At 37.8% G+C, this 27,955-nt stretch overlaps 1 protein-coding gene and 1 pseudogene across 1 annotated transcript; one reads left to right on the top strand and one right to left on the bottom strand.

Annotated features, from left to right (window-relative positions):
- Positions 1-11,214: 11,214 nt before the first annotated feature.
- Positions 11,215-19,261, bottom strand: LOC127658006 (protein transport protein Sec61 subunit beta-like). The gene is made up of 4 exons (XM_052147066.1): positions 19,108-19,261; positions 18,443-18,540; positions 17,243-17,347; positions 11,215-11,977 (listed from the first exon to the last, which is right to left on the bottom strand). The coding sequence occupies exons 1-4, from the start codon at positions 19,108-19,110 to the stop codon at positions 11,890-11,892; spliced, it is 294 nt and encodes a 97-aa protein (XP_052003026.1). The 5' UTR covers positions 19,111-19,261; the 3' UTR covers positions 11,215-11,889.
- Positions 19,262-19,458: 197 nt separating this feature from the next.
- LOC127657656 (alpha-1,3/1,6-mannosyltransferase ALG2-like) lies at positions 19,459-23,445 on the top strand (annotated as a pseudogene).
- The last annotated feature ends 4,510 nt before the right edge of the window (positions 23,446-27,955 follow it).

The following is a 27,955-nucleotide window of genomic DNA, read 5'->3' as shown; positions in this document are numbered from 1 at the left end:
AGCCACTTAAAAGTATGTTTTTTCTCTCTCTCGTAAATGCAAACGAGTGTAAATGTCAACATCATACTGTATGTCGAAATGATTGATGCAAAACATGAGCTCATTGATGTCATAAAATATCAGTCTGAATTTTTATTCCATCTGTTACTCCTGGTCGGAGACTTCCGTAAATATTTAGTTCATACGTAGGGTTATATCCTACCAAAGTTTAATGCTGCAATGCTCAAATATTTAGTAGTGTGTAAATTGTGACTATGTCCCCATTTATGCCACAACTAGGCTAAGTTGTAACTTACGTATAGCTGGTGCAACCAGCCCCAGGTCTCCAACCACTCACACTCACCACCAACCCAACAAAAATATGAAGCAATCTCATAACAGGCTGGATCTACATTCTCTAGGGAATTAGATTTACATTTAGCAGACGCTTTTATCCAAAGCAACTTACAGTGCAATTATTACAGGGACAATCCCCCCAGAGCAACCTGGAGTTAAGTGCCTTGCTCAAGGACACAATGGTGGTGGCTGTGGGGTTAGAACCTGTGACCTTCTGATTAACAGCCCTGTGCTTTAGCCACCACGCCACCACCACTGCACAACAGCTAACATGCAAATCACACCAAATTACTCTTGTATGCTAGAATCTGACAACTAGTCTATAATACAAGTCTACAACTAGTCCAAAAGCTGTTCTCTTTTAGAACTTATAGAACATTAAATGAAATCACATTCATTCAAATAAGGAGACTTGGCAAAGTGGGTTGTATAAATTGCTTTCACAGTATAAGGTTGTTTTAATTTTAATAAATTGTAGAAATACTACTGTCAAATTTACTGTGAATGTCATGCAACTAGTAGCCAGGAATTTACTGTAAACTCACAGCAACATTTTTTACAGAGCATGTTTAATTTTGTGGCTATGATTTTACTACAAAATACCATGGTAATACTATGGTTACTGTAGTAAAACCATGGTTAATGTTTTGTTGATTTGTGGGTAGGGTGTCTGTGGGACTCAATAAACACAAACACAATAAATATAATGATACAGTGTGTTAGTATTTAATTAGGAGTGTAAATAGTACTGACAATATTTGCACCGGGGTGCTAATATAACCTAAGACTATTTGCACTTGATGTAAATTGAATCTTCCAGTCGTTTAATATGGGTTTTAACCAACATGTAAGGAGAACATTGGAAGTCTTCAAGACAGTTGTTACTAAGTAACTTTCTTGATCTTAGTTAGATGTGTAAATTCCTGTACATTTTTAGTACGACATTTACAAGTCCGAATTTTATGTACTGATCAAATCAATCTATGCTGATTAAATCAATGTTCCAAGTTGATGAGAACAATATTAATTGAAATATTGTTTTTTCTGTAAGAATTCTCCCGAGACCATATCTAATAACCTGAGCTACGCTTTGACTCTGCTGACTGTAGTGAATCAAACCAATTTTCCATTGCATGCAAAACTAAAAGTGTTCTTTCATCTGCTCTTGTGAGCAACTGACAACCTAAACACTCACAACACACTCACACACAAGACTTGGTTCCTGTCACAAGCTTGTTCCTGTCACACACCTCACTCATATTGTAAAATGTGTAAATTACCTCAGTCTGTTTCTTGGCAGGGAGTTTAAAATGTTCTCTTGGTAGGGAGTGGGGGGACAGACAGCAGGGCACAGTGTGTTGGTGATGTGTGTGTGAGACGTGACAATGACACCCTGGTCTTACGTCCACCCCATGCCCTGTTACTTCACAGGGTAATGATGGCTGGCATGACAATGAAACACATGCACACACACACTCATGACCCCATAACAACATAATCTCCTGGCAGTCCCCAAAGCATTACCATGGTCACGTCTGCCTGGACACATGAAAACTGAGACAGTGAGAGAGAGAACACTACATTCAGTTGAGCCGTTTCCACAGTGTTAGCATCTACTTCTTTAAACCTCATACCTTTTAGGCAGTTCAAATCATTGCTGAAGGAACTGTTCACCCAAAAATAACAATTCTGTCATCATTTACTCCTCATGATTTATCATACAATTAAAGCAGACAATGACCAGAGGCATCTCAAGCTCCAAAGGACCCAAAAAAAAAAAGTATATATATATATTAATTATATCCAACAATTGTAGAAATTCTCTGTAGAATTTGTCTTTTGTTTTATTTTGGATTTGTACTTTTATAAAGAATATGGAATGCACATGCCCCACACAAATTGTAATGTAAATTCTATTAAACTAAATTAATTGCAATTACAATATCAAGGGAAATAATTTACAATTAGCATTTTTGTTATAATTGAGCAGCCCTTATTTGCACTCCATGAGTATTCTGAAACCACACAGTAAGTTTTGTGAGAGAAAAACCCCCCAGAAATTTTTGTTGTTAATGAAAATCTTCCCCTTTGCCATAGCTCTTAAATTTCATTTTCACATATGCACATTCAAACATGCCATCAAATCTGATGTGATATTTAAATTATCCAACACAGTGGCGTAACTACTGGCAGTACTGGGAGTGCAGCCGTACTGGGGCCCAGGAAGAGATGGAGGCCCGAAAGTAGAGGCAGACTCACCAGCTTGAGAACCAGGAAAGCGGGGCCAGCAGCGAAATGGGGCCGCGATAAAATAAAGGGGGCCCGTGATATGCTTAAGGGCACAGCGATAAAATTTCTCCACTGATGGTAAAGATAAATGTTGGGGTTTTGGGGTAGAGTTAATAAAATGTGCATTCCTGTTGACTGTATTACATCCTTTACAACTAAATACAACTCACTTTACAATTCCCTTTTAGCATCCCTCATCACTGGGCATGTCCTCACGTTCTTATACTTCCCGCTTCGGCCACTGGGGGCAGTGCTTTGAATTTAGGTAAGCACAGACAGAGTTTAGTTCAAGACAACTCAGCCTACTGTTTCTGAATTCACTGTAGATCAGTCTGAATATTCAGTAGCATGAATGAGATTAGAGTGCTACAGCAGAGGTTAAGTTTATCAGTGAATAGCAACTGTGAAATTTCAGTCTGTTCAATGCACAAAGTTATCATATGTCTTCAGAAGACTTGAAATATAGCACATGAGTCATGTGGACTACTTTTATTGAGCTTTTTTTTAGAACTTGATAGTCAGTGGTTAGCCTTCATTGTATGCAAAAGAGCAGCCAGGACATTCTGTTAAATATCTCCTTTTGTGTTCCACAGAACCAATAAGAAGTGTCAGTAAATCAATAAAATACAGCAGATTAAAATATATTCATGGATAGTGACAGCTATAGACCTTTTTCCACAGACTGATAATGTGTTTCTGCCTTATTTCTCAGCCTAAATCTAAAAAAAAATAAAAAAAATTGAAATTTTTTCAATATTGAGTGTAAATTTATAACATTATGCTTTGTGTTATATTATAATGGAATTAATAAAATAAAAAAATTACCACAGCTGCGAGGGGGTTTCTATTACAGCTGTTGAGAGAGTGACAGTACATTTGGCATCCTCTCTGATTTGTTTTAATCCACCGCTCTCTTTTTTTTCCTCTTCTGGAAAGTCATTCAAATGTAATAGTGGATTTTTTTCCATAGTGGATTAAGTGAAAATAATATTTGCTGTGATCTCCCATTCACTCCCATTCACTCCCATTCACCGCTGTCGAAGTTTACCCTGCAAACGTTTACTTCCACGTTACAAAACCTGGAGTGTGAAAAAGGTTTATTCCACCTAGCCTATGTTGAAACCTCAAAAAGCTAATTATATCTCACACATGCTCAGTCTCACACTATCAGCTGAAACTGAGAGTGTACGTTGTCTTGTGAGAGGTAATCGTGGCCCTGTACAGAACCATTTGTAACAATTCCAAAGGTCTTTGGTGATTTATAGAGTGTCAGTGGATGTGGGTGTGTGTAATAGTGGTAGTGAGTGTTTGTTGCATAGCCCCGGCATTGGCCCTCACTCATTAGGCAAGCCCCTCTCACATCTCACCACCTGACCAAGCTCCTCGAGTGTACTGATGCAGTAGTGGAAAAAGCAGGTCCTAAAATAACACTCATGCACTCACCCACCTCGCAAATGGGATAGAACATGTGGGTGGGGGGCACATACATACAGTAAGAAGAGTAGGGAGGCCAACCGCTTTGCCAGCCCATTTTAATCTGTGACTTGGGATCTCCTCGTGCCCCTCTACGTCACACAAACGTAGCACATTCCACGGCAGGTCACACACACATACATATATGTACACACACACTTTCCCACATTCCAGCGACAGTCACACGCGCTGAATCATCACTGCTGGCTGTGCTGCCTTCTCAGCGCTCTGTTCATGGCTATTTCTGTCTGTCTGGACCTGGAAAAAGGGGGCTGGAGAGAAGATGTTAGGAAGCTGGGGGGTATTCATATTCTCTGCCAACAGGATCACATTAGGCCAACTCACTGTCTGTCAGGGATCCAGTGTTACAATAGTTTCAGATGATCGGTTGGGTTTGGTTTAAACCAGTATCGTGCCAGCTGTCGTTTGGACCCTTGCCAGTGTTCGAATGAAGAAGTGATGACACCATTATCACTTCACATCAGATGATGATATTGAGCTCTTTGGCTTGCGATCGTTTGCTTGTCTTCTGACAGTTTGTATGCTTGGCCTCTAGTGTCCACATGGTTGCTGGTCTTATTAATGATTTTGACTGATCAAAAGCGGCATTCATTAAACTGAGTTCTGGATGTCAACCAGGTTTAACTCAGCCTGGCACAGATAAACTGTCACTTTCTATTTTTGTTCTGTAATGTCTGCTTTTAGAGAATGTGACTGCATATTAGTTATGTCTTTGAACATATGTGACCCCAAAAGATAATTGGACACTTTTGGACATTTAAATCACACTTAAAAATGTATAACTGTCATTGCATAAGATACAAAAAAATCTAGAGTTTCATCTCCAAGCAAATGATGCTAGGTAGACCATTTCTCGGAACTAGTTTAACTTTTCTTAGTCATTTTTTCTTTTACATTTAACCAAATGGTATCAGGGGATTTTTGTGTGTGCATGAAATCAGATCCTCACAGTTCACACATGTGTCCAAGCAGAGTAACAATTAGCACTTGTAGTACTGTAGGTCATTACATTAACTATGGACATATTCCACAAAGTGACAAACAGAAAGTGTTCAAATATGTTTTACCTTTATTTTGAATAGTAGCCTATGTCTATTGTTTTATAATCTAAAAACAACAACTTGACAAGTGTGTTTGTGTTATGTTTCTTTAGAATACATGTCACTTTGCTTGATTTTTAGATATTATGAAAAGACATTCATAAAAAATTCAAAGGTTTGGCTATACAAGCTATGCTCAGTCAACATCATTTGTGGTGTGATGTTGATTATCTAAAAAAAAAAATTGACTTGTCCTTTGTTTACATTTTTTAATAAAACGCAAACATTGTGGTTATATTGAGGCACTTACAATGTAAGTGAATGGATATAGTCCATAAATATTAAAATACACATGGTTTCAAAATTATAGCCACATGATGTAAACATTATATGTGTTAAAATGATTTTAGAGTGATAAAATTAGAGATTTATCGGAGTTCCAACATTTACCAGATTACAGGGTTTACTGGCGATACATTGTCATGACAACGATGTTGTAATATTGGATATAACTTTAGCCAGGTAAGGTTAGTAAGTGATTTTGTTACACTAAAATCCTGTTAACATATATAATGTTTACACCATGTGGCTATACTTTTGAAACAGTGAGTATTTTAATGTTTATGGACTGTCCCCATTCACTTCCATTGTAAGTGCTTGAATACTAATATTCCAGGTTCAATACAATCTATGCTCAATCGATATTTATATAATTATGTTTACTACAAAAATACATTTCAACTCGTCCCTTTTTTCTTTTTCTTTAAAAAACCCAATAAAATAAAAATAACTAAATTTTGGTTTCAGTCAGTCACTTACATTGGAAGTGAATGGGAGCCAATCCATTAACATTAAAATACTTAATGTTTCAGAAGTATAGCCACAAGATTTAAACAAAATGTCTGTTAACGTGATTTTAATGTGAAAAATAATCTTAACAATTAATAATGTTTTCTGTGTAATTATATCCAATTTTGTACCTTTGTTGCTATTATGATGTAATGCCATGAACACTAAAATGACTAACAACAACAATTTAAACAAAAAAACACAAATAATACACACATTTTAATAGAAGCTTTTATAAAATTTCAACCTTTAAACCCTTGAAATATTGGCCAAATTCACTTCCATTGTAATTGCCTCAATGTAACCTTGATTTTTTTATTAATTTTTTTTTAAGTTAAGGAAAGATGCGTTTAAATTCATTTTTGTTGTAATCAACAATATACCATCAATGCTGTTGCTTGAGCTTAACTTTATTTATTCTGTACAAACTGTACATTCCTTCAAGTGTCCAAATACTTTTTGGGGCCACTGTATGTCTAAGTGTGTCATCTTGGTGGCTTCTGTGTATGAGTTTGTTTCCCAAAGGACCCCTGTAGCACTGGCCATAGAGTAGGATCAATAGCAGCTGTCTCTCCATTCTATGCTTTATCAACCATATGATCCATTAAAACCAGGCACTCTCTACCAGCACGCTTCCCTACACACACATAAACTGCCATCATGATTTTGCTCTTTCCCCGCCATTCCACACCAGTTGCCCGCTCGTATTCCCTGAGGAGAGTAGGTGATTCCAATACGAACTCACTGAGCCATACACTCCAGCTACACTACCAGACAAACACAGCGAGCACACAAGGCACAAATGGATAGAGACAGAGACTGAAACAGAAATACACCCAAACATCAAAAACGTATAGATCAAAGACACAGATTAAAATGGAGGACAGAAATTAGCTTTCATTTTGACTTTATCATAGTCTGAACCATAAATCGGTTAACATGTCATAACCACAAGCTGTGTGTTTGTGTATATAAATGTATGTGGTCAGTTAAGAGCATACAAGTTATAATTCAAATACAAGTTTTATGTGAGTGACTATTTAGATTTTGGGGTAATTCTTGGCACAATATGGTTTTAGTGATGCAGTGCCTAAGAAGTTTGAATCTTTTTTGGCAAGGAGCTTGATGCAGTTTATGTTATGTAAGTCTATAAGATTAAAGAATGCAGGAGGCCAACTTCCCACAGCCAAGGAGTGGCTTGCGACTGCTTTATCTCTTTCTCTGCTTATGCAATTGTCATTGTATCATCGCCTTTAGGCTATTACAATATCGTCTCACACCTTTACAATTTATTTCTCTGTCAAAAAGGCAAACCATACTTGTCAGGGTTTATTTTGCTTCATGTTATAGTTTGATTGTTGTCACCTGTTTCCCTGCTGTACATATTAGCAGATAAAATCTGTGACACACCTGGGTTGTTGTGCATGTTTATGGGTATATAACTACTGAAATAATATAAGGGATGCCAGAATGACAGAAAGACAAAAGGATTTTAAATGTAACTTTCAAAATGTGTTTTTTTTTTCTATATATATATATTATTACTTTTATTTTTTTGCATCTTTGATAATTAAAGGGATATTTCACCCCAAAATGGAAATCCTCTCATCATTTACTCACCCTCATGCCATACCTGAGTGTATGACTTTCAATATAATAAAGATTTTTAGAAGAATATCTCAGCTTTGTAGGTCCATACAATGCAAGTGAACGGTGACCAAATTGTTGAATTCCAAATTGGGGAGAAAAGGTGAGAAAATCAGAGAAGAAGAACCATTTGTGACATAAAAAAAAAAAAAAACAATTATGGAATGGTTTGAAGTGACCACTGAGTAGACACAACAAAGTACAACCAGACCTTGTGGCAAGACGACACAATAGTGTTCTTACTTGTTTCAAAATGACACAGAATTTCCCCTCGTGGAAGGGTCCACCTCACCAGCTTTTGGGGGTGGGGACAAGCTGCACTCTTTCCTGGACCACATCCTTTCAGCATTAGCAAAACCTGCATTTCCACCTCGACCTGCCAACTTGGGGTTTCCACACAGACCCGCTCCACTTTTGGTTTCCTCCACATCAAACCCCACTCTTGCTCACAAGAGAATTTGTGTTTTAATAGTAATTTTAAGTGTACCCAGGTAAATAATGTGTTGAAAGTGACATCGCTGGAGGACAGTGTTGAAGATTTGACCTATTTAAGATTTTACCCATGTGTGACTCTCTGAGGAAACAAGGGAGACTGTTAATACATGTGTTTGTGTGGGAGAACATTGAAAATGTGCCATGCTGCAATTTGTAACTGTGTATATGAAAGGTACGTTGTGCGTGCAGCTCTTAGTGGTGATATCTGAGAGTGTGTGTTCTCTGGGGCTGTCCCTATACACAGTGGTTAGAGCTCAGGAAATAGTTACAAGAAAAAAGAAAAATATATGAACAGAAAAAAACTGCAAATCTTGAAGGCTCATCCAAACACATTTTTACAATTTCCAAGAAATTATAGAAACCTTTAAATGGGTCTTCCTGCATTTGCTACTATGGGCACAAATCAATGTAAAATAAATAAATAAATAATTTGTTACATTGAAAGAATAACATTTCCAACAGAAACATGTTGTAAGTGCTTTATAATATTTATTGTATGAGATTTATAAAATAATAAATAATAATTAATCTGGATCCTAAATCCTAAAGTAGCACAAAGACCCCTGAAGACAACAAATTAAACAGTCCATGCAATCTTTCTGTCACACACAAATGCACCATTCCTTGTCCATATGGATCCATATTTAAGATGATACTGATTAATTCTGACTATGTTTTTAGCTTTTGGGATTGGAGTGAGCACGAGGGAAACCTTACACTCAGTTAGAACATAAATAATAAAGAACACAGACACAAACACAAAGTGAGGCACCGAGTCAAACACACACACACACACACACACACACACACACACACACACACACACACACACACACACATCTAACAGTTGCCGCGCTGAGAGGTTGTTGAACCTAAGAGTGGGTCATAGCGCCTCCTACAGGCTAAAGGAAATTATTATTGACGTTTTATGGATGTGTTAGAAAAAAAACGCACCTTCAATTTGAAATATGTTTGTGGATGTTATTGACGAAAACAATTGAGAACAATCCAGAATAACAATTTTGAGGGATTAATAAAGAAGAATGTAATACATTTTATGAGGTTAAATGAGCACTTATTTTGATCCTAAACATACCAAAATGTGTCATGCAGATAATTAAATACAAATTGTATTTAAATACACATCAAATAATATATATATATATAAATATATATATATATATATATATATATACACACACACACACACAGGCAGCCAAAACTTTTGAATAATACAGATTTAGCTGTTTCAGAAGGAAATTTTATACTTTTATTCAGCTGATCACAAAGTATAGTCAGGACATTACTGGTCTAAAAAGAAATTTCCAGCAGCCATCACTCGAACACCTTATCCTTGAGTAATCTTACTAAATTGCTAATTTGGTACTAGAAATGTACTTGTCATTATATCAAACACAGCTGAAACCTATTTGATTTGTTAAATGAAGCTTACCGTTGTCTTTGTTTTGAGTTGCCACAGTATGCAATAGACTGGCATGTCTTAAGGACAATATAAGGTCAAAAATGGCAACAAAAAAAAGAGAAAAGAAACGGATTTCTCTAGAAACTCATCAGTCAATCATTGTTTTGAGGAATGAAGGCTATACAAAGCTTGAAATTGCCAAAAAACCTGAAGATTTCATACAAAGTTGTACACCACAGTCTTCAAAGACAAAGGACAACTGGCTCTAACAAGGACAGAAAGAGATGTAGAAGGCCAGATGTACAACTAAACAAGAGGATAAGTACATCAGAGTCTCTAGTTTGGGAAATAGACACCTCACATGTCCTCAGTTGACAGCTTCATTGAATTCTACCTGCTAAATACCAGTTTCATATTCAACAGTAAAGAGAAGAGTCAGGGGTGCAGGCCTTATGGGAAGAATTCCAAAGAAAAAGCCACTTTTGATACAGAAAAACAAAAAGAAAAGGTTAGAGTGGGCAAAGAAACAGACAATGGACAATAGATAATTGGAAAAGAGTGTTATGGATCTTAACACCATTGAGCTTTTGTGGGATCAGTTAGACTGTAAGGTGTGTGAGAAGTGCCCGACAACACAGCCACATTTATGGCAAGTGCTAAAGGAAGTGTGAGGTGAAATGTCACCTGAGTATCTGGACAAACTGACAGCAAGAATGCCAAGGATCTGCAAAGCTGTCATTGCTGCATATGGAGGATTTTTTGACAAGAACACTTTGAAGTATTTTTTATTGTAATAGTAATTTTTCACGTTATTAATATCCTGACTATACATAGTTGAATGCCACTTTGGTGAAAAATAGTACCAATTTCTTTCCATAAAGAGCAAAATCTGTAAATTTTTCCAAACTTTTGGATGCGAGTGTGTGTGCGCGTGTGTGTATATATATATATATATATATATATATATATATAAAATCGATTTTTGACCAAAAATATCAGTGGTGCAAAAATACGAGGAATCATTATCCTTCAAATAAAAATGTTTTCTGTTAATGATTGCTAGGTTTCATTTTTAAATAGTGTTTCCAGAATCGCTGGAAGGTGAATTTTGAACAATATCCTTGCTACTACTGGTATTTTAAATATCATGAATGAAAAATAAGTAGGCATATATACAAGTGGTCTTTGTGATTTGCTCATTACATCTTAAGTCTTCTGAAGCCATATGATAGCTTTGTGTGAGGAACAGACCAAACTTTTAGTTGTTATTCACTGAAAATCTTGACATAAGCCCTAGTTTTCTTTCGGGAGTTAATTATGAAAATTGCAATGTTCGTTTTTCAAATTTTTTTGGGATTGAGTGGGATTTGTTTTAATTAATTGGTTGATCCAGTTGACAAAATCTATCTGAATGAATAGTTCAAGAATCATTCTGATCTGACTCAATGAGCGCTCTGTTTTCACAGCTCATTTGAGGTAAAAATTATAAGTGAATAACAACTGAAATTTCTGTCCGTTTTTAAATTTCTCACACACAACAATGCCATGGTTTTACTTCAGAAGACATACATTTTGGACTAGTTGTTTTGACCATTTTAGTATGTTCTGGAGCTTGACAATTCAATTTCCATTAGGCAGAAAAGAGTGGCCAGGATATTTTATTCTTCTGTGGTGTACAGTAGTTGTACAGGTTTGGACAATATTGGGGTGAGTAAATGACAGAATTGTAACATTTGGGTGAACTACTCATAAGGTAAAGCCCACATTAGTTTGTAGTACTATTATTCAGTTCTAAAACATACAATTAACATTTATCATTGAAAGAAATACCCTGTTTTCTACCATCACATGGAAGCAAAGTGTTAGTGTTAATGGGATTTGAGCAATAGCACATTATGATGTCATGTTCAGACATGGGTGGAGCCTAACCAGCTCAAATGGAATTTACATTTGCATAGAACCCCTTGTTATGCCATAGACTGAAGATAAACAAATGACACCATATGCAATTCATACCCTGTGATTTTCTTTGTTTTTCCAAGTACATTGAAGAAAAAACAGACAGATAACAGACGTATTGTACAATTTTAAATATTAATTTGAACAAAGATAAAAATAAAAAAGGATGTCCTGATCTGGTGAAAAAAAGCTAAATGGTTGTAGTGGCTGGGTAAACTCTTTTGGTGGGTGAAACCCCTTGAAACAGAGGTCATAAAGGAAGGGGATGGGGGTGTTGATGGTCAGAGTTTGGTCCAAGTCCAATGGCTTAAGATTCTGTGTCAGGTTTTAGGGGTCAGAATTTAGAGTCATTCAGGTTTAGGAGCGGGTGTACTTTCCCCAGATGTGCAGCATGAATACAGATGCAATAAAGAGCAGACTCATCACCAAAACTGGTACTGGGCCACTGCAAGGAAAGAGAGACAGAAGAAATTGGCATCAGCTCTCATTCATGTCATTAACAAAACAGTAAGATAGAGGGACTCCTAATGAAGGATTGCAATACTCAAATTCAAATAAAGAGAATTATTGACCAACTCTTCAAGGAATAATTTCCCCCAAAACTGTAAATAGTCATCAATGACTAAGTTTACAAGGGAACCAGAAGGCACTTTTTGCAAATAACAAACATGTCATCAGAGGAAGACTTCACTATTTTATTCTTCACCTTATTTGGAGATATTCTTGAGTTGGTGCCATGTTAGTTTCCTAATCGTTCTTTTTGAACTGGTTCTTTTTAATGAACGAGCTGAACCAGTTTACCATATCGGACTGAAACATTTGAAACAGTTTGCATCATGAGTAAACAATGATCCACAGGTTACTCTCTATCTTAAACGTCTCTTGGATGTGCCTGACAAGCCACCTCGAAATGTAACCAACACACACGTTCGGGAGTTTAATAATATATATTTCCAATTGACACACTAAAGCTGAAGATATATATATAACCATCTTAAGACAAATGTTTTTGTGAAACATCATATGTGCCTAAGACGTTTGCACAGTTCAGTATATGTATGCAAGCATGTTTACACACACACACACACACCTACCTCTACATTTGAGTGTGTAACAGTCAACTAGCATGTTAGGACAGTAAGTCATCGTTTGCGGACACCATATAAATTACAATTATCATAGTAAAGTCCACATATAGTTCATTCCAAAAGGATTGTTTAGTGTAAAATATGTTGAAGATTAGCTGAAAGGCAGTCAATTAATTAAGTGGTGAGCTGATAAAAGCAGTTTAATCAGCACATTGAAGAATCTCATCCATTATACATTTTTTACATAGTCTAAAAGGATTGTGAGCAACATACACAAAGTCATATTTGATTAATTTCAATATTCCTGTAGTTTACACAATCAGCAAGAGTGTTTCTAAAATCAAAACATAAAATATTAACATTTAGAAGTTTTGCAATCCAGTTCAAATAAACTACTATACACTACCATTCAAAAGTTTTGAAACACTTATTCTTTATTTTATATATATATATATATATATATATATATATATATATATTTTATAGATGTAATCACCGGTAAACAACAGGAGACGACGGTAAAAACATCAATATTGGATGTGCACATCAAGAACATGTGTGAGGAGGTCAGGAGATACCTCTAATTGTATAACTCGAGACTGAAGGACTATAAAAGACATCTTTATAGGTCTAAACTCCTGAATAGAAATAGTCCAGTGCCTCATTCAGTTTTAGCGTGCATGCACAAATTGCCTGTGTATGCGAGAACGGTCAAATGGGCTTTATTCTACCCCCCACCAGCTTCCGCTATTGATATAACTAGACGTCAAATGATTGGACGAAAGTAGTCTATAGGTCACACGCTTGACAACGCTTTCTGATTGGATGGTTATCTTATGCGGAAGATGCAGTGTAGGGATGGGCGATACCACTTATTTTCTTTTCGATCCGATACAACAATTTAAATTCCAATATCGTCGATACCAATACGGTTCTTACAGTTGTTTTCACTTTTTCTTGGGATAAAGTTGGTCATTTAAATTATTATTTTAGACAATTCAAGTCCATTATTTTTTTAGTTTACATTTGTGAGCCTACACAGTAAATTATTAGACTTCTGTTTTGTTTACCCTTAAAAATATGAACCATGGATTCACTACAGTAATTTTAGTTTAACCATGGTTTTTATATATACCATAGTTACCACACAATTAATCATGGTTCCTACTACAATAGTACTTTAGTAAAACCATGGTTAACTTTTTTTATTTATTAACAACAATTTCATACAAACTCATAAGAAAGGTCACCTTTAGATATGTTGTTATTTTAGGGTGAATTTACTCCAGAAGCTGTTTCTCTGATTTTCTATCATTACCTCTACAAAGCACCAATCCCTCATTTGAATGAACTGTGTGACAGCGCAAGCGCTTGTGTCTTTCAGTATGCATGTTAAAATGAGCAAAATAAATAGTGCCCCTCCTGCACAACTATTTGCTAATATAGCCCAATCCTTTTTACATACATGTTCATGGTAACCAATAATAATATCCCTAATTAAATTTATTTTTAGAATCTATATTTTTGGTATCGATACTTTAGGATCGATCCGCCCATCCCTAATGCAGGGGAAAGATGGACAAAACAGGTAAACCTCCTTGTTGGTAATTTCATAATTGATGGCTACATATAGAAAAAAGTAGCCACCTTTAAGAGAAGTCATTAGGGTGATTCTATCCATTGCGACAATAGAAAAACAGTTTTTCTTTTCATTAATAGTAAATGTCTGAAATGTACTAGAAAGATACAAATAATTAGTTATATGTGATATCAATTTGTCCTGAACAATAACATGGGAGACTGCATGTATGGAAATTTGTATTGTTTTTTACTGAGAAGAGAACGGAGCGTTTGTGTCAAAATCGAATTATACTTTGGGCTTAAGAATGCCGCTTATGCGTTTACATCGCCACATACACAGAGTTCCTGGGAGAAACCATGCGTGTTGAACCGCTTTTTCTTAATTCCTTAAGTGGCATGAGGAAAACTGAGTTCAGGTTTACATGACCTTCCAGAACTCCATATTCTGAAAAAACCCTGGAATAAACCTTTTTCTTAAGTGCATATAAACGTGGTCATTAACTCATATCATTCTGACCCTGGATTGTTTCTCTTCAGTGAAACACAAAAGGAGATGTTACAGAGATGTTAATAACAAAATTGGTTGGTGATTTATAATACAAAGCACAAATGTAGCATAGAAATATCATAAAAATTGTTAATACAACTGGCGCACTATTTTAGAAGTCTTCTAAAGCCATTTAACAGCTTTGTCTGAGAAAGACCAAAACGTATGCCATTATGCATAGATAAACTTGCCCTCCACCAATGCCCACAAATCACATATGGAGCCCTTAAAAGTTTCAGGCAGGTCCGACATAATTGACACCAAGCATCATTGGTTCTTACGTGTTATTTGACTGATCAAGCAATGTTAAAAACAAAAAACTGCCAGCAAATGAGGTTTGATATTTATGGAAGAGGGGAAACTTATCAGTGAATAACTTAAATTTTGATATGGCTTCAGAAGACTTTGTGTACCAGTATAGTGAACCAGTTGTATGTACTTATTTTATGTGTATTAATCCACTTTAAATGCAAGGAAAAAGAAGCCTTGACTTTTTGCCCAATATCTAATTTTGTGAAAAGTTCAAGGACATTACATACTCCAACATATCTAGTGATATACTAAAGAATTTTAACAAGTGTTTTGGTACCAGCGCAATGGTGACTCAAAATATTATTTAATACAAATAATTTAAATACAAAAAAATAAAATGATATATTAAGCATGATTTCGGTACCAACTTCTTCCCAGTGGGCCAATCAGGACAGCTTGTCTTGATCATGTGACAGAGGTGCTAATTAGGATTATACATTCCGGTGAGGAAGATACTGTTAACGAGCTAGGTGGAAAATGTGGGGCTTTATTAAAGCAGGAACTGACCATCCCCTGGGTCGCAAGGCAGCCGTATAACCAAGCTGACTGAAGGCCCACCCCTCAGGCTTTAATTGATGTGACCTTTTCTGACGGAACTTTAATTAAGCTCCAAAACACACAGACACACACACCAACCTAAAGAGTGGTTTAAGAAAAACTTCACACACATAACTCCACACAGACTCTCTTATTCTGTAAGAGACTCTCAACTGTAAATATGCCCACTGTAAAGACCCTGACAAATCCATTCGAACACTCTCAGCAAATAACTGATGAAATTTCTCTCATGTGTTCACTGTAAAAACGAAAAAATACTAGTCTAGAAACAAATGCTGTGAAGTGTGCACAGATCTAAAGGTAGAAGAACAAAATTAGGCCCTTGGAATGATTGGCACAGAAATCACTACAGTGATCATACGGTTCATTTTAAAGAAAACAAAGTTAATGCTGCAGTAAGAGTATGCCTCTTAATAAAGGCACACAAATGTACACATACACACAGCTGTAGGAGGGAAAACAGCAGGGGAGACATCAAATAGAGGAGGAGGTTGAGGCCATGAGGCCAATTTCCTGTCGTTAAAATTTCATGTTTATCCTTATAAATGCTAAACCTCTCAGAACCCTCTGCCCCCACCCCTTTCGTGTCACTTCCTGTTGAGCTGAAATGATGAATTAAAAATGAGTGTCTGTTGGTTCTTTGCAAATGAAGTATCTTTAATCGTTACCTCATCTTATTTCACCTGGAACTTAAGCAATAAAGATGTCTGACTTGATTTCTAATTGATCCACAGTCAGCACCTCTCTCTGTGAATCCAGTGATACTCATCACATAGGTTCAAATTATTTTTCCACAGAATGTAGTCTGTGACTACACCATAGGCTTTGTACTAAATGCCAAAATGTCACATACATTTAATTAAATACCATCATGTAATATAAGGCTATCTGGCATGTAACAATTATAAAATGCAAAAGGGGTGGGACAAAATATTTGCGTACTGGCCAATGAGTTAAATGGGACGAATTTGTACATCCGCAATAGCCAAAGTATACTTCGGTTGTCCATGTTGCTGATCACTCTGCACACAGTATACGTGGTGCAAATTTCATCATCAGCACACTCCTCCTTGTCTGTTTGCAGCCCAGATTTTCTTGACACACAGACATCCCTTGTCTGCCTGCATCATCAGTGCATGCACCCTCCAATGACTGTCCTAAAAGAGTATCTCAAAGCAGTCGTAGAGCACATGCGTCGAAAAAATTCGTATTCGATCTGTCATTTTAGAAAATCACATGACCGGCTGAATACTAAATCTCATGAACCAGCTTTTTATTGGACACGTTCACTCTTGGATGAAATTAATCATAAATGAATGTGAATAGTGAATTTGTACAATGACATCTGTAACTTAAAACTATTGATTTTGAATGATGCTGCATCCACACCACTAGGTTTCACTATAAGTCCAAGATGACAAACAAAAACGTTTTATTTTTTCTTTTGGTACGAACTGCTGCTACAGCAACAGCATGCATTATTTGTAACATAAGTTGGTAAGAACTCTTCTGCTAAATAAATACACGTCAATTTCAAATGTATTCTTATTTGACTAAGATTTACATATAAATGCTTTACTGAATGTATATTCCTGGTCATTCTATCCAGGGTGTATATACTCACACTTTAAGTCCTGGTGAGTCTTCAGTGTAAAAGCGCCACATCCCTCCTGTGCCAGCTGTTGCTGTGGATCTGGCTCCACTGCGTGCACCACTGCTGGGGGCTTTCCTGAGGAAAAGAAAAATAAACAAAAATGAATAGACACAAAACTAGACCTTCACAAAAGACAAATGTCACAGGTATCCTCAAGCATTTGAAATGGATAAAATATCAACCAACTGATTAGGGCCAGACTATCAGTTCTGTGAACAATCACATTTTACCATACCTGATCATGTCAAATCTGCATAACAAAACATTGCAAGTAAATTTTGTCAACTGTGACTTGCAGTGAAGTCCAGATAAACAATTCCAATCAGCTTTGCTGATCAAATCACAGTAAACAGAGAGAAAAACACAAAGAAATCAGCTACCATGAACGGAAAGCTTTTCAGTCCTCTGGATTCAGCAAGGATTTGAGCAGAATGAGAAAAGTGAAGGTCCAGTGGGAAATTAGTTGAATGATGTGTGCTGAGGTCAAAAGAATAATTCACCCATTTACTCACACTCATCCCAGATGTGTGACTTTGTTCTGCAGAAAACAAAGATTTTTAGAAAATATCTCAGCTCTGTAGGTCCATACAATGCAAGTTAAAGGAGACCAGTACTTTGAAGCACCAAAAAGCACATAAAGGCCATCCATAAGACTCCAGTGCTTTAATCCATCTCTGCAGAAGTGATATAATAGGTGTGGGTAAGAAACAGACCAATATTTTTTTTTTTTTTTTTTACAATAAATCTTCTTATGCTTTTTGCCAATTTGCATTCTTAGTGCATATTGCCACCTAATGGTCTGGGCTAGTCAAAGGTGGAGATTTATAGTAAACAAAAAGAACAAATACTGATCTGTCTCTCACCCACACCATCATTTTACTGTTTTATACCCATTACCTTTATGCTGCCTTAATGTACTTATTTAAGCTTCAAAGTTTTGGCCACTATTCAGTTGCATTGTGTGGACATACAGAGCGGAGATATTCTTTTAAAAATCTCCAACGTACTCTGCAGAAGAAAGAAAGTCATACACATCTGGGACGGTATGAGGGTGAATAAATTATTAGAGAATTACAATTTTTGGGTGAACAATTTTTAACAGCCATAAAGCATGGTGTGTTGAATGGGGTTTTTAAGGCCTGTATGAGTTTGTTAGACTTAGTTGCTTACCTCTGTCTGGCTGAGGTGCCAGCAGCACGAGGGGCCACTGTCTTACTTGGGGAACGGCTGGAGGCACCAACATTTGTCACACTAGCTGCAGGTCCAGGCTGTAAATAAGCGATTTGTTAAACCAAGTATATAATGATACTCTATAATAATCTTCAAGACTTAAAACACACAAAACCCCTGACTTTAACTTTAAGCTTTAGTTCATACCTCAGAAGGCACATAAATCAATACAGCCTAGCATAACTTTATACAACCACTGACCCTTTAACACTGCAAAAGAGATTTAGACTCAGGATATACGCCGTAAAACCTGCTCTGATAAAGTCTGATGAGCTAAACGGTGGTCCAAAACTGCCACGTCTCCCAAAGAGATCCCCAGTTTGAAGATTGCAATCCCACGATCCAAAAAAAAAAAAAAACTGCGTTTATAGAAACTATTGTACAATACTGAATACCATACAAAAACGAATTATGTGAGTAAATAAGAATTAAAATGCGAGCATTTGTAAAGCGATTAAATATACTGAATCAAGTTTCAATAACGGTAAGTTGCAACAAGAGCATGGCTGGCTAGACAGCTAGCAACCCATGTGTAACGGTCATATATGCAAAAAATGTACATAATAAATCTCCACAACTAATACAATTTCAATTGAGAAACTTACCATTTTGTTTAATACTGCAGGTTTCAGGAGTTTGTGGGTAGAAGATTGAAGATTGAATCTTGTTGACTGCTTCTGTAACTAAACTCCAACTGATCCAGAACACTAAAGAAGAAACCAACTTGATGACGTCTCACAGAGAAAGCCACGACGTCCATTGAAAGGACCATTTTAGGAGCCGGTAGAGTGCCTGACTTCAACTGAGATTGATGACTTTTACCATCGAATGATTTGGGGGTTTACATTTTCTACAGAAACTTAAATTAATGTATTACAAAAAATAAAAATAGTTTAAAATTTGACATTTAGGATTTATTGTAAGTAATTTCAATAGAATGATAACGGACGTCTCATATGAGATGGGTTATGTGTACAGTTTTGGGAGGGCATTTTGGCTCAATCAAGAAGCCAGTTTCACTAAATCTTCTGTTTGAACTTAGAACCGCAATACGCACACTAGGTAGTGTTATTAAACGTGAAATATAAACAGTTCCTTTTTCTAGTTTTACAATCATTTTGAACATTTTGTTTAGTATTATTTAAGGCACTACTGTACCGTTTTACGTAAACAAATATAAAACATGACATTCGGAACAGTGCTGTTTTAGTGTTATGTCTTACTATGTAGTAGTATAAAGATGAATTTCCCTCTAGACTTTTATATTTGATTAAATAAATGACATTTAGACTGAAGTTCGATGATGAGACGTGATTTGATCAATCCGCAAAATTATTATTATTTTATAAATAACTGGCAACTTCATCAGGTGTGAGAGAGAGATTGACTATTTTTGGGCAATAAAAAACAAAAAAGTCTTTAAAAAAATCAAGTCTAGTTGTTTTGTATAAGAATTTTGGTGTAACTGACACATATCAGGGTGGTTCGAGTGGTGATCCTGCACCCTGATCTGGTAGGTGGAGCAGAGCATCTGGTGGTGGATGCAGCTGTAGCTCTTGTGACTGCAGTGTGCAGATCTGGACAGCACACTATGACGCCCCAGCATTGCTTCTCTGAGACCCTCCCACCTGACCTACCTGTGGTGTGTGTGGGTGACTGGCTGCCCACCAGTGTGTTTGGTTATTTCCATGCCCTGTGTGCATACCTGTGCATGATCTATGTAACTCTGTATCTTGTGTTCTTCAGTGGGGAGGAGTTTGATGGTTTCTTCTGTGATCAGGTAAAGGCCTTTTTATTTTTGCATTAGTATTAGTTACTGTTTGCATTAGCATTAGTTACTGTTGTCATCTTTATATAGAAATATAGAAATTGTAACCCAAAATGCACAGATGGACTTGACTAGTACAGATTAGACTTGAGACTTGTCTTCAAATTAAAAACCAATAAACAAATATATTTAGGTCTACAAGGAGAAATATTTTCCCAGAATTTCATCCATCCATCATCTTCAACCGCATATCCGAAGTCGGGTCATGGGTGCAGCAGCTCCAGCAGGGGGCCCCAAACTTCCCTATCCCGAGCCACATTAACCAGCTCTGACTGGGGACCCCGAGGCGTTCGCAGGCCAGTGTGAAGATGTAATCTCTCCACCTAGTCCTGGTACTTCCCTGAGGCCTCCTCCCAGCTGGACATGCCTGAAACACCTCCCTAGGGAGGCACCCAGGGGGCATCCTTACCAGATGCCCAAACCACCTCAACTGGCTCCTTTCGACACAAATGAGCAGTGGCTCTACTCCGAGCTCCTCACAGATGACTGAGCTCCTCACCCTATTTCTAAGGGAGAAGCCCACCACCCTTCTGAGTTAACCCATTTTGCCGCTTGTACTCAAGACCTAGATCTTTCGGTCATGACCCAGCCTTCATGACCCTAGGTGAGGGTATGAAAAAAAATTGACCAGTAGATCGAGAGCTTTGCCTTCCGGTTCAGCTCTCTTTTCATGACAACGGTGCGATAGAGCGAGTGCAATGCAGCCCCCGCTGCCCCGACACTCCATTGTCCCCTCACTTGTGAACAAGACCCAGAGGTACTTGAACAATACCTCCTTCCCTACCCGGAGTACGCACTCCATCGGTTTCCTGCTGAGAACCACGGCCTCAGATTTAGAGGTGCTAATCCTCATCCCAGCCGCTTCACACTCGACTGTCAAGCAATCCAGTGAGAGCTGAAGGTCACAGACTGATGATGACATGAAGACCACATCATCTGCAAAAAGCAGTGATGAGATCCCCAGCCCACCGAACCGCACCCCTTCCCCACCCTGACTAAGCCTTGATATCCTGCCCATGAATATCACAAACAGGATTGGTGACAAAGCGCAGCCCTGGCGGAGACCAACCCCCACATGGGACGAACTCAACTTCGTGCCGAGGACCCGGACACAGCTCTTGCTTTGGAGACAGGGATTGGATCGCCCTAAGAAGGAACCCCCCACCCCGTACTCCCGCAGCACCTCCCACAGTATCTCCTGGGGGACCTGGTCATACGCCTTCTCCAGATCCACAAAACACATGTAGACTGGATGGGCATACTCCCAAGCCCCCTCCAGGATCCTTGCGAGAGTAAAGATCTGGTCCATCCTTCCACGGACAGGACGGAACCCACATTGTTCCTCTTAAATCCGAGGTTCGACAATCGGCCGAACCCTCCTCTCCAGCACCTTGGAGTAAACTTTACCAGAGAGGCTGAGAAGTGCGATACCCCTGTAGTTTTTTAATATATTAAATTTATTTATATTATTTAAACTAATCTGTTTCATATAGAACAAAATTACCAAAAGGGATTTAAGACTTGACTTGCACATGTGACAAATGACTTGGCAAGGACTATATATATATATCAGATACTTAAATATGTCTGCCAAAATGTCATAATTACAAAAATGAGGTGATGATAACGGGAAGTTCACACCAAACAACACATTTTTGCATCCATTTGCACAGTGTTTTAATGTTTTTATTTCAATGTAAACATGCACTAGATGGACGTCTTCGGCCATTGCATAGAGTCTTGCTGTTTTTATTTTTCCCCAGTATACTGCACAGGAGCACCACATTTTTTAGATGCTGTGTCTTTTGAAAATGCTTCTCAACACCTGCATTCTGTTCTATTCCATTTGCTGTGTCTAGATCATTTTAGCACAAGAACACGTTCAGTCTGAACATCTTTCTCTTTATTTACCACCATGGCGTAATATTGATCGATTGATCTCTTTCAGGTTTCTGCATCTATTCCCTTTTTGCATTTGGCACGTCACAGAAAGAAAGTTCTGTTCCCTGACCAGTTGCTTACTCAGCGCTACTCTGCTTTGAAGCTTTTGTATTGCGTGATCTTCGACTGGTTTGAGGAACTGACCACTGGCATGGCAGACTGCATTTTGTTCAACAGCCATTTCACTGCTAGAGTATTCAAACAGACTTTCCCAAAATTAGCTGAGATCCCCACCAAAATCCTTTATCCCTCTTTGAACTTTGCAGCTTTTGATGGTGAAGTAGAGGGCCTCAGCTGGTTGGTCCCTGAAGGATGGAGCTTCCTCTTTCTGTCAATCAATTGCTACAAAGGCAAGAAGAACCTGCCGTTAGCACTGCATGCATTAGCACCTTTTAAAGAGCGTATATTGGAAAATCAGTGGGAGTGTGTGCACCTTGTGATGGCGGGAGGATATGATGAGCGAGTGGCTGAGAATGTAGAGCATTACAAAGAGCTGCGCTCCCTTTTATCCTCTCTTGGCCTGGAGGACCACGTTACCTTCCTGCGCTCTTTCTCAGACAAACAGAAATTGTCCTTGCTGCACAAAAGCACTTGTGTACTGTACACACCCAGCAATGAACACTTTGGCATCGTACCAATAGAGGCCATGTACTCGCGTTCCCCTGTGTGGCAGCGGGGGCGTGGTCAAGCGCCCGTCCGGGAGAGAAAAGCGGTAAGGGCGCTCACACCTGAGCTAAAATGATGACTAACACCTGTGTCTAATTTCAGTAACATGAGGAGAGCGGCATAAAAGGGCAGCAGCGACGGAGCATGAGAGGCCCGACAACCCGTCCAAGGGAAAAACCTACAACACCGATATTGTGTATAATTAATAGAGAAATAAAAAGCTTACCCCTTAAGCTGACGCCTGTTTCCGTCCCTTCCTTTGGCGGTTGTCACACCCTGTTATTGCAGTTAACTCGGTGGACCACTGGAGTCTGTGGCTCATGGAGAATCAGGCTTCTTTTGTGAACTGACCCCTGAGCGGTTCTCTGAGGCCATGCAGGAGTTTTTTACAGACTCTAAACTTAAACAGCACATGGGGCAGGCTGGCAGAGAGCGAGTCCAGCAGCACTTCTCATTGCAGGCCTTTACTGAGCAGCTCTACAGTCACATCATCAACCTTACCCAATAACACTGTAACATCTTAAAGGACTAGATCTGCTGTGGATCAGCACACAAATGCATTCTGCCAGTCTGGTTGCCATGGAGGGACTAATGAAAGTATGTACTCTAATGAAAGAAAAGAGCTGTGAGGGCAGCATGAGAATGTGGAGCACTAGTCTGATTGAGAGGTTAATGATTTGCTGTGTGCTGACCACATTGATCGAAGTGTGTCATGGCAAGGCCTGAGAGCTGTATGAGTGTGTATGTTATGCCAAAGGACCATTAGAGAGTTTCTTGGGCAGAAATCGATAGAGACATTTTCTGTGCCCTGCTTCATTCGGCAGCTTCCCTGCTTTTGTTTAGTGCTAACAATGGAGGATGTTAAGAGTCTCAACTAAAGATGCTCATAACAAGTTAGTCTGAGTAGTCTAAAGAGAAAGTTTTCCTAGGACACTAAAGGTCAGATGCTGTATTGGGTTTGAGGTTGTTACTGTCTATATGTTCTCATAGAGGAACTTCTATTGATACAATACCAAAGGACTGATTAAATGAGATTTTACATTGTGTTTGTGTTGTTTGTCATTGTCTATTGAATAATGTATTTCTGGATGCATTGAATAAAGACTCCTTTCATTTACTGTTTTGCAAACTGACCCATCAGAACAGTGGACAATTTACCATCCTAGAATTAAATTAAAACAGATAACTTTTGTTTTAACATTAGTTACAAATATTTAAGTTTTAGTAAAACTTGCATTTTATACAACTAATCAAATTATACTTATTATATAAAGTTGCCATGCGTAATTTCTGCTCCATTAGCATCACTAAACGGAATTGCTAAATGAATTCTTGTTTACAAACAGCTTTTCTGAATACTTCCCCATCTGATACTGGTCAAACAAACAATCCTGACCCAAACACATAACATTGGTTGAGCCAATGAAGGCGTTTACATGCACATTTTTTATAGCAATTATACTTAATAAGCCGAAAAAGTGTGTGGTCATGCAAATGGATTAAACGGCTTTCCTTTATTAGTGTAAGGTGGTAAACAGCTTAAGAATTGCCCATTACCCAGATTTCTTGTTGCATGTATAAACCTTTACCAGCATTCTTACCAGCATATCCAGTGTATGCAAGTGTTGTGCGCGTGCATCTTTAAAGTTTCACGGCAATAGCAGAGTATAACATGATTATTTCAAATATTAGCTTTGTCGTGTTTTTTAAATAAACTGGTGTTATCAGCATATTGTTGTGCATGTAAACAGGATCACTATTGCTGTGTTGGGATGCTCAAACAAATAGCCAGTGTTTACACTTGGAAAATCAACATACAAATGGCTTACTTATATTTATCCCTATATTAATATGGCATTGGAGAAAGTATTTTAACATTGAAAATATGACACACCTTAGCTATAAATTCCAAAAGCACATATATAAACCATTATCTGGTCAAATTCAAGCTGTTCACATCCGTTATTGTCCTAGCAAAGAGCTAAAAACTCTGAATATATGTGATAACCTCAAAGGTGAGTACTCTTGCAGCTCGCAAACTAAATGAATAAAAAAAGGGGGAGGGGAGTTGTTTTTTTAAATAGGCTTTAATTTTGCAACACAGACGGTCAGATGTATTGCCTCTCTAGTGTCACATCCGTTTTGTTGGCAGTTTGGGAGCAGTTTTTGTTACATTTCCTCATTAACACGCAATGTGTTAAAGATGAGGAGCTTATTTTAGCCGTGCCCTGATTGGGTTTTAATCATACATAAAAGAGAGGTTATGGGGCCAGAGAACATGTAAATCAACCGGGCACAATAACAAGGTCAGACTGCATAACCTTCACAGTGAAAGGGAGCAAGTATTTTCACCAACACTCCTTTTGGTGCTCCATGGACACAATTGTTGAATGTAATAAAGTTTTAATTTTGCAGCGTAAATTTGATGGATATAGTCTCCAATTATAATTTTTTTAAATGTGAAATACATTTTTATCAGAATCAGTTTATTTTCTACAGACGTTTATACATTTTGATTGTGAACACAAGAAAAGTGCAAAGAGAAATTATTTAATCAAGAACAATGCAGTACGGCACCAGGACAGTACAATTGGAAGTTATTATAGATATGTAAGATATATGCATATAAGAGACAGAAGTTATATTAGATTTGTACTTGAGAGAAGAATGAGGGAGACATATTGGACATAAGTCTTGCTGTAATGAATTAAACATTGAGAATAAATTTTCTCCAAACTAAAATGTGACTGAAAGAATCAATGGAAAAAGAATAGAAATCTCAAGAATTTACACCAGTCTGTTATAAATGTGTGCTTTAAAAATGTGTGGGGGGAAAAAATGTCTTCTGAGGAAGGCATATATAATTTCGATTTAAGTACTAGCTAACCAGTAGTAAATCTATCACAGCAAAAGTTGTTTTTCCCTGAAGAGCACAGTATATGTCATATCTTTGTAAAATAAATACATACATACATACATAAACTATGAATAATATTTTATCCCCTGATGAATACATGCGGATATCCACACAAAGGAATATCTCTTCACTATTTTGTATGACATATTAGTTCACAACAATTTGTATTCATAGCCTGTCTTTTAGTGTTTTCTTATTTGAAACACTTGCAAATTATAGATTTCAAATTTTACGGCTTCAATAAAATATTCCACCACATTAGCATATATCTGGCCAAGATTATTGGTGCACTGCGTGGCGTTAGCTTTGATTTACATGTGTGGTATAAAACAAATAAAACTCTTGCTCGTTTAAAAAAAAGATGGCAATCAATAATATCCCTCCATGGCAAGTTATGAGCAAAATGATAGCTTAAATAAAAACGTTATTTATCACCAAAAATAAAGAAACATTATGTGTCAAATTTTAAATGGACAGCAGAGCCATGCAGGAAGCTCAGTTTGCCTTGCAACATGCATACTTTTTGGGTGCATCATTTGATTTCTAGATATAAAAGCATGCAATTAAATACTATTGTTATTTAATACTGTTATGGACCATAATTGTTACATTTACATTACAAATACTGTTAGGTATATTTAAATTGAGAATAATGCCTTGATGGCTTTGCATGCCATGGCTTTAGATGCAATTTGGACTGGGAGACCAGATGTTCACCCAGACCAGAACACCAGACCTTTAAACAACTCCTTTTTTTACCTCCCTGTCCAGGTATTTTGTTTCCAGATTTCTGATCTGATCCAGTGTTATGTGCCTACTGAGATTTGCATGTGTGTGTGGATTAAGTTGGAGAATGTGTGATGGAGATGTTCATTGCCCTCAATGATTCTGGCTGGTTTCCAGCCCTCAGCTGGCCCTTAATCAGCTAACTGTCACTCAAACAGAGGGAGTGACACCGCGCATATTCACCAGTCACCTGGGACCCCTGATTAGACACTTAGCTACCCCCCATCTGCCCTCCTCTGGCAAAAACGGTTTCCCTCAGTGTCAACCACACACACCAGCAAACTAGAAAGCCCATTGCGGATCACACACAAATATTCTTGCACAAGGACTACATAACTGTCCCACTTCTATCACACCGCTTTAAGCCAAAAGTAATCATAAGTGTTTAGTTGAATTGTAGGCACAGTTTATGTTTCATTTGTGTATGTAGAGGGTAATCAGAAGGCCCTATCTTGTGAGGCTGGCAGCGGTTGGCAGAGTGACAGCAATGCCAGCGAGCCCTCGGCCCAGCTGGAGAACAGCGCTTACCTGAAGAGGGGTCGTGTCAATCACCCCTCCCCTGCCACATCCCTCGCGCCCCCCGACACTGCCTATTTACTCTCAAACAAAAGCAGCATTCAACTTGAAAGCATCACGCGGGTGAGAGAGTGTGTGTCGCGATGGCAGAATAGATTGAGCTGTCAGAGCAGTTGCTCAGAGGGAAGATTAATAACCAACACAAACAATAACGTTCCTGCCATCACCATAAATATGCTAATGGCCGTTATCAATACAGCAGCTAATGGAAGCGCTGGAATTACAGAGACGGCCAAGAGAGAGGGCAAAGGGGCCAGCCATTTATTCAGAGACCGCTCTGATAAACTCAATGCACGGTCCCTCAGTAAAGGCACCCACCCTTAAAAGGTATCCGCTTCTAAGACAACACTTCATTGTGCGAGTGTGTGTGCAAATATGTGTACGATGGAAAGGTAAAAGAATGTGCATACCAAGGATTTAATTAAGAGTCAACAGGGTGAGCTGCTGGCTGGCGAGAGAGAAACTCACATATTGAGATAATAACAATGTAGACCATTGATTTTTATTAGTAATTCAGCATGTTTTAGAAGCTGAATAAAGCAAACTCCATAATCAACAACATGCCAAACTTGTAGTTATTGACACATTTGTTGGTTTGCAACTTTGTTTTCCTAACTATTTGTAAAGGGCAACTTGACCTTGGCCATCCCCAGAGCTTTTGAGGATGATAAAAGTAGTTTGTATTTGTATGAGTGTTAACAGTGCATACTGAAGTGCTCCTTTGGAACAGAAGCGCAAT

The sequence above is a fragment of the Xyrauchen texanus genome, chromosome 17 (assembly GCF_025860055.1).
Source record: "Xyrauchen texanus isolate HMW12.3.18 chromosome 17, RBS_HiC_50CHRs, whole genome shotgun sequence".
Classification (NCBI taxonomy): Eukaryota; Metazoa; Chordata; class Actinopteri; order Cypriniformes; family Catostomidae; genus Xyrauchen; species Xyrauchen texanus.
The sequence above is the reverse complement of the archived record's forward strand: the minus strand, read 5'-3'. Positions and strand labels throughout refer to the sequence as shown.

What these genes read in the sequence shown, in the direction of transcription:
- LOC127658006 (XM_052147066.1), bottom strand. An exon ending in GGCACCTCAGCCAGACAGAG is followed by an intron (nt 17,348 to 18,442) that starts GTAAGCAACTAA and finishes TCTTTTCCTCAG; the next exon opens with GAAAGCCCCCAGCAGTGGTG. An exon ending in GACTCACCAGGACTTAAAGT is followed by an intron (nt 11,978 to 17,242) that starts GTGAGTATATAC and finishes CTTTCCTTGCAG; the next exon opens with TGGCCCAGTACCAGTTTTGG.